The 10450-nt window shown below is 42.7% G+C and overlaps 1 protein-coding gene across 1 annotated transcript; it reads right to left on the bottom strand.

Moving 5' to 3' along the window:
• Window positions 1-8879: 8879 nt before the first annotated feature.
• On the bottom strand, window positions 8880-10150 carry LOC111871014 (forkhead box protein B1). The gene has a single exon (XM_023863727.2). It carries the CDS (start codon window positions 10140-10142, stop codon window positions 8880-8882), a length of 1263 nt encoding a protein of 420 aa, XP_023719495.1. The 5' UTR covers window positions 10143-10150.
• Window positions 10151-10450: the final 300 nt, after the last annotated feature.

Genomic DNA, 10450 nt, shown 5'->3' with positions numbered 1-10450 from the left:
CACTAAACATCCATGTCGTTAGTGGGATTCGAGCACACAATTCCAGCTTCCAAGCGAGCGAAGACAGTGTACGACTAAAACAGCTCGGCTACCGTGACCGGCAGATTTAACGTTACTGTCTGAAACAATGTTCATAGTATATAATGTTCGGAATAATACAATAATACAATAATACAAGTATATACTTCGAAAACGGTTCCTTGTTAGTCCTTACATAGCCTTACACAGCCTCGTGTTCTGGATTATTCCATGTACGGCGCACAGCGAGTGCAATGTCTTTGTATCTGGGAAGTCTACACACAGGCTACAGGAATGTGATGATGGATTATTACGCCCAAATTCGATAAGCATAAATGAGAAGGAGTGAATCAATATTAATTTGTGCGTTTACATATCATCAGGGCAGCTAATGACATTTTGATAAGCAACTAAAATATTCACGGATTAAATATTTCAATTTTTCTACCTCATTCAACTTTCTTGACAAATGTACAACTTTTTTCAGTTTGAAAGAAAATTTCCGTTCTTCACGGCAAGAGAAATTCGTCTGCCTACAACAGCGAGTTCTCTTTACAGATACATATATATCATCGCGGGAAATGTAGGACTATAGGTCCCTACAAGAAAGGCCCTGTGTAACTAACATTTAGGTAAGTCGAGTTAAGCAATATTAATTTTATTCAACTTTCAGATATTTCAGAAACTTTTCAAAGTCTCATTTTGGTTAAGGAACAAAACGTCCCGAAATTTAGCCTTTCTTCCGTCATCAGGTAAAATGACGTCTACAACTTACACTGTTGGGTTCTAAATTACGCAACAATTTCCCGCCCAAGTAGTTCCCAATGCCTCTGGTAGATGGGGGATATATCAGGTACCGACGACCGACTTCGTTGGCTGAACGGGGCTGATAGCACGCACCAGTACCGGTAGGGTATGGCGACAGTAGATATTAAAGGAGGACGCACAGTGGACCAATAATTGGTGTAAGTGCATGGGGAACTCCACCCCCTCTAATAATAATAATAATAATAATAATAACAATAATATAATACGGTTGGGTTCATGGGTAGATGTAGTCTCTATCCCCGACCTAGGCACAGAAATAAGTTCCGTCTAAATGACCCAGTAGAGCGGGTTCCATAATTCTGCCTGATGAAGGAAGCAGTATCAGTATGAGAGGCCCAAACCGAACTGAGACGTCGGAAAATGTCCGACATGTGTGAGTACAGTAACAGCAACTTCATAAAAATTATTTAAAATTTATCTAATACGGATATGACTTACATTTATGATAGAGAGATATATATTGCCTTTCTACGGGCACATAAAAATAATTCGATGTGTCTACAGTAACTGAAAAGGTTAAATTAATTACTTTTATGTTTATATTTAGTGTGATAACTTGTGTAATCCATAAAAAAATTAAGGATTTTCTCAGAAAATTTTTGTAATTATTTGAATCTTGTAAACACGGGAGCCACAAGTCACCACTTGCCCATTGTCAATGATGAGCAGTAATTCTTAAGTCACATTATTCTACGTCATATCCATTTTGTGTTAAGTAACAGAATTTTGAAGTTGGATTTTACTCAGGTGCATATAAATTTCGCCGCTGACGCGATATAAAACAAAGTAAAAAGGCACGTAATATACATCACATTCGAACGCACAGTTCAGAGCGCGTTGCCCCAAGACTCATGCGAATAACTGAGAGCTTCACTGCTGTAATTTTACAAACAGGCAACAAACACATCCCAGTAATGGTTTCCCGTTACTGGGATGTTTATTGTTTGTGTATAAATTACAGACTTTCCATTTATACAGAATTTTTATAAAATTTCATAATTTTTTTCTGAATGCGTACTGGCTTAAAAGATATTTTGCCTCAATTCTACGGTGGATTTCCTCAGTCTTTCCCGGTAAATACTGGGATAACAGCTTCAAATAATCCACGAACACGTTCTTCAAAATTATTATCAGCTCACCATTTTTTAGATTTATCTCACTTCATTCCCATGATTCAGCCTTATACGCCCATAGCTTATCCAGCTTTACCCTACTTAAGTTTATCTTATTAAGCGATTAAAGAACATACTATCGTTCTAACAACCCAACAACAAATTCTCAAAATTTTCGTTTATCGATGTGGTAATATAAAATTTATTAATTCGGAAGTCAGAATTCTAATATTCTGATCTTCGCCTTTATGCAGCACGTCTACTTCGAAATATTCACAGCTCTGGTTGATTTCATTTCCGCCACTTTCTGAAAGAATAAATACGGAATATATGTGGAAATGAAAAGCAGTGCCAAGGAGCCGGGATAGCTCAGTCGCTATAGCGACTGGCTACGGGCTGGATGACGGAGGGGTCGGAGTTTGAACCCCAGGAGGGTCTTCTCCACGTCGACCAGACCGGGTCTGGGATCCACCTAGCCTTCTATCCAATGGGTACTGGGGGCTATTTCTCAGGGGTAAAGCGGCCGGGGCGTGAAGCTGACCACTCACCTCCAGGCAATGCCGAGGTAAAGAAAATGTGGATCCCCCTCATGTGCCTTCATGGTGTGGCGCTTAATTAGCTAAGCACAGAGATAACTTTACCTTCTTCAGCAGTGCCTTCATGCGTGGGGTTTAGAAGTTCGTAAGTAAATAGGCCTTAGACCTGGGGCTACAGGTGCAGACACGGAAAGGCTTAGGGTGTTTGCCACCAACACTAAGCTATATGCGTGAAAGCAAGCGAGCAGCTCACCTGAATTCGCTTCAGTGGACCTGCCCCACTGCCTCTGAGCATATACACTTTAATAGGATCGTATTATTATTTTTTATTTATTTTTTGTTATTCTTAGTGGGGTGGGACTAAGTTCCTTGTACTGTGGCCACTTCTGGCCTATTGTACCAGCCCCAGATAAGTGAGGGTGACTGTAGAGCAATTGGAGGAATGAAGATTGGCAGGGGAAACCGAAGTACTCGGAGAAAATCTGCCCCAGCGCAACTTTGTCCACCACAAATCCCAGATGATTTTACCCGGACTCAAACCCGGGCTGTCACGGTGGGAAGGCAGCTATGACACGGGCCTTAATAGGGAGGTAAATTTAAATTCAGAATATTTCTTAGAGTGCAGGCCTGTTATACTGACGGAAAGACACAGAGACATCTACATCAGTCCAGTCAAATTTCATTCGTTCCATTCCCAGAAAAAGTTGTCAGAAAGCTTTATTTTCTTTGATAACGTCTGAAACTGACTACATGCTACGAAAGCCTATCTTCTTTCAATGCTTCAGGTACTCTCTGGGGGTACTGTACCTCCGGTTCAGAACTGCGAATGAAAGAAAAGAGTGACACGAGAAAGGAAAACAAGTTAAATGTAATGAAAGAACCCTCCACAACAAAATTCAAAATAAAGGGGCAAGTATCGAATATTGATTTGCATCAGAGAATCTCAGCTAGTCATAAAGAGAAGGTAAAAAAAAACTCCATGTCATGTAGTCCGCAAGCGAACTATACCGACCGAGCGACCGCCGCTTGTTGGCGGAGTTAGTGCCAGCTTTAGCGGATAGAGTGTTCCGTGGTCAGCGCAACGGACCCCCACGGCCGTTAATTTTTTTTTTCTAGGCCGGAGCTGCTATTTCCTTGAAATAGTTCCTCAATTATCAGCCACGAGGCGGAGTGGACCCTGTTTCAGACTCACTACTTCTCAGAAAAGCTGGTAGTACCGGGAATCGAAACCGGGAACTCTGGATCTGTAGTCGGGAACTCTGACCACTATACCGCAGAGGCGGTCACAAAGCGAAGATCGTTATATAAAAAAAGGAAATCCCGTTCAACGGAATATAAACTTAGGCCCTAAAATTCTGGCCTGCTTACACGGTCAGATGAATTTCAATAATGCCTATCTACAGGCAGCCGTTACGTTGCTGGAGAAAGTTCGCGAAGCCGAGTAATGCAAGTCGCTCTCTCGCACAGACAGAGCGCTGTGACTGGGGACAGCATTCCCTACCGATCGGAAATGAGAATAGAACATATGAATCATCAGTTTTATTGCCTAAAACGAAATATACACGCATTGGAAATAGATTATGCTATAACCACTGGAGAATATACGAGTACTATACTGTAAGTCACCAATAGAACTGTTAAAACTTATTTAAAAACAGAAAACTTTTATGTCACTAGATCAGAGCTTAAGACGAACCGACTGGGCGAAAGTTGTATTTGTTTCTTTATGTTTCAGTCCTCAAGCGTTCGTTTTTGTTCGGAAGATTATCGGATAAGAGACTTTCCTTTCAGATAACAAGTTAATTTTCATTAAAGAATGTTTCTATCGGCAATATTTCCTAACTAAAATATTCGTAAAGAAATGCTTATTTGTAGAAAGTGCAGAATACTATGCGTAAATATGAGTGGACCTTACATAATAAATTCTGGAGCAGTCACATGTAAATCAAACACTACACCTGTAAGCCCTATTCTTTTGGGGATATTTACCAGAGGGCATACACTATTGAAGTATACATCGATTAAATAAAACGGTTATTTTTTAAAAAAATATTTAGATTTTGAAAACTAATATAGGAGATTCTAATGAAATGAAATGGGATAGAACATAACAGAAATTCGTCGCTTCATTTGTAACAAACCATCGAGACATGTGAACACAGTGACACTAGTATTTGTGATGGTATTTTTTTTATTGCAAATGGGGTGNCTGTGCGCCGATGTGTCAACCGCAGGCCAGCCATGCCTTAGCAAGAAATTTTGTCCACGACAACCACAGTCCCAGGGACCCACCTTAAATATCGTGTGTGTCGAATTAACAAATTTTGAACATTCACAGAGCCCAGCACAAACCCACCAGCAATCATACGATATAACCAAAAAGAGAATTAATTGGGATTGTATGTGTAATATAAACTTCTGAATACTTTAATCCCAAGTTCCATATTATTTTTGATTACAATTTTAATATTATTTTTAAATGGATGCTACTAGTTATGAAAAGTAAGTTTGCAATATAAATGGGCATGCAAACCTGCTCCTTAGGACACACACGGCTAAATGGCAGTCGAAACCTTTTTTTTTTTGTTAACTAATTAACCTGACGCCCAGCCTTCGATGACAATGACTTTGTGATTAATAGATAATTGCAATATGTGGAACAACACTATTTGCGTGTTGCATATAGACTAGGGACGGCCTAGGTCCACCTGTCTTCGTTGCAGAGACCTCGATACGTCACACTGATTGATACTTAAGTGAATAATAATGCCATCCAGTTCAATCACTTTAATATTATATATATATACATTTATATTCTCTGGCCAGCTTTGGCCATCATCAGAAACTTCTACAGCATGATAAGGCAGTCTGTGGCCACCTGCTCACACTGGTTCCTCGCTGGTGGGTTTTCCTACCCGGAAGATGAAGGCGATATATTCCTCCGAAACGGCGGTTCACTGGAGATCTACACGGCGCCACAACCCAGAAGGCGGCATGATTCTTACTCACATTCGTGGAAGCCTCAAATCTTAAATATTATTACTGTTTCAGACTGTTAAAAACCTATTTACATAACGCTAATTTTTACAACAATTTGATATAATTAATCTTAATTTTAATGGCAAAAATCCCTATACAGAGACATATGTATACCATGAATGTAAAATATTTCCCTGTAGTGTTGGAGAAATTTCTGATGACGGCCAATGTTGGCGCAAACATATAAAGCTGTATTAAGATATTTTCTATAATAAACTGGTTACACTTGATGGGATTACTATTCACTCAAATAAAAAGAGCATAGGTAACAGGCCATGGAGGACCATCGGTCTGTGAGACGTCGAGGCTCCCACATTTTCTAGACAATCGGCTCACAGATGGCGGTGAGGATGTCAGCCTTACCCGCCGGCCGCGCTTTACCCCCAAGAATATTCCTGGTACTCATTTCTCTTAGAGCCTGAGTGGACCGCAGGGTAATAGTGTGGCTGGAAGGATTAGGTCAACTGAAAAATTTCACCTCATCGGAATTCAATCCCGCGACTTTCAGGCTTGTAGCATAGTGCCTCAACTAACTACGCTACCGCGTGCCCCCAGTCTGCAGCCAGTAGGGGCCCTAATTGTAATGAGAGCTTCGGCAAGACAAGTAAAGATAATTTTAAAAATGTTCTCGCTAATTGACCCCACCATGAAAGTAGAGCATGGTCTCAAAATGTCAAAACAAAATCTGGTATATGCCTAACAGTGCGTAAGTTAATTAAATGTTTTCTTACAATATTATTAAGAAAAGCAACCCCCGTTTTAAAATTATCAGATAAGTAAAAAAAGAATCAAGTACTTAATTGTGATTGAATTTCATAAATGTGTTTTTTTTTTTCGAATTTCAAAATAGCCCTTTAAGTGCCGACACAGGAAACTTGAATTCCGTCTGTGGGAGGCAAGAATTTCGGCACGAAGCCCGTAAACAAACCCCCCCTGACATTTCAATAATACGAGCGCTATAGGCGTGATGAATTGCACAGCACTGGCGGTTCTTTCCGAGCTCCAAGTCAAGACTTTAAACGAATACCACCACTGCAGACGCTTTATCTTTCTTACTTAGGGAGCTGAGCCCTTCTTGAAAAGCCAATTCGGTAGCTACTCAAGAATTTCGCACCATTTTATGGAACCCGAAGGTTCATTACCGTGTTCACAAGCGCCCTCGCTTATCTTCAAGAAACGGGTCTACTCAGAACTTAATCAGGTTGATTGTCTTTCTCAGTATTGACTCAAAACAACTTATAATTTTCCGAACAGATTAGCGTAGCGGTATTTTTCTAAACTTGTATTCGGAATAAGTCGGTTCGAATTTCGGCCAAGAAGCTGGATATCCTGGTTGTGATTTGCTGTAGTTTTCCTCAGTCTCTCTATACAAATTTAGGGATAGTACCTGATTGGGTCGCAGCCGTTTCCTTACTGATCTTTTCAAATTCATTATTCTTCAACCATTTTACTCGACTGTACACAGTCTGAGATACCTAGAGACTGCTTCGTGTCTAAACAACAACTAAACAAAGACACAACTTGAAGAAGTAGGCCCTCTATGTCTAAGGGTAGACTAAATATGGAAGGCTATAAACAAAGCGTGTAAGCCTGTGGCCTATACCAGGTTACTGTAGGCAGTAAAGGTCTCAAATCTGTGGTCAAGGCCCACAAAAGTTTATTTAGTGCGACCTCTACAGGCCCGCTAGAAAATTCTATAAATCTTATTTAAAACAAGAAGCTTGCTGTCTTCTGAGATGTGATGCCGTACAGACTGTTAAATAGTTTCCTCGGAAACTGTAGTACTTATTTACCAAAGTGTACGATGTTTCATCCCAGGAGACAGAAATCTTCACAGTTATCAACTTCAGGGTCGAAGACTAACCCGAACTAGCTCTGCTTGCCACCTGTTTCTTATTTGGTTCCTACTTGGCTTATCATTCGACCATGAAGATGGAGACAGTACATTCCTCCGAAACGTCGATGGACTTCTACCGGACTAAAGGACGTCACATCCTACCCTCACTCTTCATATGCTCCGCTGTGAGAGCCTCAACCTAACAGAGCATCAGTTAGCGGCTTATGTAACCACAACATAGAATTCTTATTGTGGGTTAAATTCTCGTATGGCAGGTGCGATTTTAAACTTCAAATTAATTTTGCAAGTTGATTAAGAAAAGACTCCTGAAGTGCGAACGCCCAATTCTTCTCATATTCTTCGCCTGGACATTAAAGTGTTCAGGAATTGATATCACTATTGTACAGGTTAAACTTTCAAGTTGGGATGGTTATAAAAAATCCGTGGCTTGAGTCCGCAAGCGAACTATACCGATCGAGGAACCGCAACTTGTCGGTGAACTTAGAGGGTGTCGCGTGATCAGCGCAACGAATCCCCACTGCCCTTAATTTCGGTTTTCTAGACCGGAGCCGCTATTTCCTTGAAATAGCTCCTCAATTATCCTCACGAGGCTGAGTGGACCCCGTTCCAGACCCACTACTTCTCAGAAAATCTGGTAATCGATCCCGGAACCTCTGGATCTGTAGCCAGGAACTCTGACCACTAGCCCACAGACGCGGTCCTTTTGGTACTTACGTGCATGACAATTACATATTACAGCAGTATGTTATGGTGCGTTTGTACAAACTTATCGCCCTTCTATAAAGTCTGAGATAGGCTGTGAGTAGTCAAAATAGAAAAAAGTAATAGGTTTATTAATGTAGGTCCACGCAAAACTGAAACAGTGGTTCTTGTAATGTCTTGCGATGTATTGGGGCCTCAACGTAAACAATCGAAATTACTTTCTTGCAAGCCAATCCCTTGTAACATTTGAATTAAGCATTGTTACGCCTGTTACATGATCGTTTAAAATACCAAATTAAGAACACAGAAAGAGCGATAAAACAGGCGGTCATTTTACACAAAATTGGAAAACAAAAATAGCCGACATGCTCAATCTTTAGAAGCGAATTCATTATGTAAAGGCAGACTTTCTCTCACATAAATCGTAAGGAAACAAGACATAATCTGAGATAATTACTAAAAAATCATTATAGGCTGTAAACTAACTTTTGATTTTTTTCTTCTTGAATGGCTCTTGTGCTCATCATTTCCTGTCCATGAACTAAGAAACTAATCGAAAGATACAGATCGCATCTTATAATTATTTCAGACATATTGTGTGACCACATGGGCAGATTTAGTTATATATAACAATTTCTGGTTCTTGTAAGATTTTGAACCTTCTTCATAACATCAGACTACGATAAGGTAGATAATTTAAATAAACTGCATTGTCACAAGTTCGTCAACCCTTACGAGTATTTACAATGATACCGGGAACTGCTAACTACGTTGCCGGCACTGTCTTTACGAGTCCGTCGCGTTGTCATGGAGATGGGAGCCAGCCTGCTGCTGCTGTTGCTGGAGCAACCTATGCTGCTGAGCTAGCTGCTCGTAGTACCGACTCACCAGTTGCTGCTCCATGGTGCTGACGAGGCTCGAACCAGGGAACATGACTGACTGGTGCAGTGCCAGAGCCGCGGCGGGGTGTTGTGGCTGCTGCCCCCACGCCGACAGAAGGGGTGGCTGCAGAGATGGAGACGAGTCCTGGTTCTGCGGCTGTCTCGGAGACTCTCCTGCTTGCTGTTCCGAGGTCCTGTCTTTCCCTTCGGCGTCCTGGTCACTGGTCACAACGTCGATGTCTTCCTCGGCACCGTCCTCCTCGCCGCTACTCATGTACGCCTGCCCCATCAGCTGCAACCTCCGAGGCAGTTTCCTGGAACTGCTGTATTCCTCCCCGTTGTCAGGCGCGAGTAGCGAGGCCACATCGAACTGTCGCTTCCTGGTTATCCCGCAGGTTAGTGGCGGGAATATGGCTGTGGCTGTCGCTGTGGGTCCTGGTGCCCAGCAAAGTCCGGGTACGGTAGAAAGAGGCGGCGGGCTGGAAGCTACTGGGGGCGGGCTGGGAGAATCACCGCCTTCCTCGTCAACAGCTAGCCCCATGTGCTTGCGGACTTTCCTCTGAGCTTTGCGGCGCCTGAAGTCGCCCTTCTTGAAGTCTTCCACATTGGCGGGATGGATTGCCCAGTAGTGACCCTTACCGTTGGCGCTTCTTCCAGCCTTGATGAAACAGTCGTTGAGAGACAAGTTGTGCCTGATGGAGTTCCTCCAACCCGGGCCTCGTGACCGGAAGTAAGGGTAGTTATCCAGAATGTACTGGTAGATATCTGACAGTACCAGCTTCGATTCCGGGGAGCTCAGAATCGCCATGGCAATCAGACCGATGTAGCTGTGTTGAGGTTTTGGTTCTTCTGGCTGAAGTGCTCGGTGGTGGAAGAGAGACATGGAGAAGGCTAACCGGGGGTTGTATGGAGGGTAACCTGGACAGAGGGGCAGTGGTGCAGGGTAGTGATGTGAAAACCTCAGCCGTTCCGCCATAGCGTAATTGTATAACTGGAGGCGGTAATGATCCAGTGGCAGCAAACCGCTGGGGGCGGCATTTCCGGGGGCGGGCACACCAGTGGCAGTCTCGTTTAGCTGTTTGAGGGCTCCTAAAGGATACGGTAGGAGGCCTGCACCCCCAGTAACCCCACCGGTTGGAGTCGTAGTCGCCCTTTCGTTGCTGCACATTCTTCAGATGAGAGGGTAGGTTCGGTGTCTCAACATCACACGCAACTTCTCACCACTGATGCCTCCAGCTGCTGCCGCCGCATGGTCCAGCTCTGCATCCCCCCTCCCCCGCCCAACAACATCAACAGAAAGAACAAAACAAGCCCCTGTCTGTATTTGTGAGCAATATTTGAGTACAGTTGGTATATGCTACATCTGAAGAGAGGGGGTTGGTAGAAAAAAGCTTGTTCTAGAAGCTGATTGGCCAACCGGTACTATCCGATGTTATCCTGTACACAGTTTGCAAAGTCTGGCGCACACAGCAGCCC

The sequence above is a fragment of the Cryptotermes secundus genome, unplaced genomic scaffold, assembly GCF_002891405.2.
Source record: "Cryptotermes secundus unplaced genomic scaffold, Csec_1.0 scaffold1606, whole genome shotgun sequence".
NCBI classification, from domain to species: Eukaryota; Metazoa; Arthropoda; class Insecta; order Blattodea; family Kalotermitidae; genus Cryptotermes; species Cryptotermes secundus.
The sequence above is the reverse complement of the archived record's forward strand: the minus strand, read 5'-3'. Positions and strand labels throughout refer to the sequence as shown.

Coding starts and splice junctions, on each gene's coding strand:
- LOC111871014 (XM_023863727.2), bottom strand. CDS start 10,142: ATGTGCAGCAACGAAAGGGCGACTACGACTCCAACCGGTGGGGTTACT.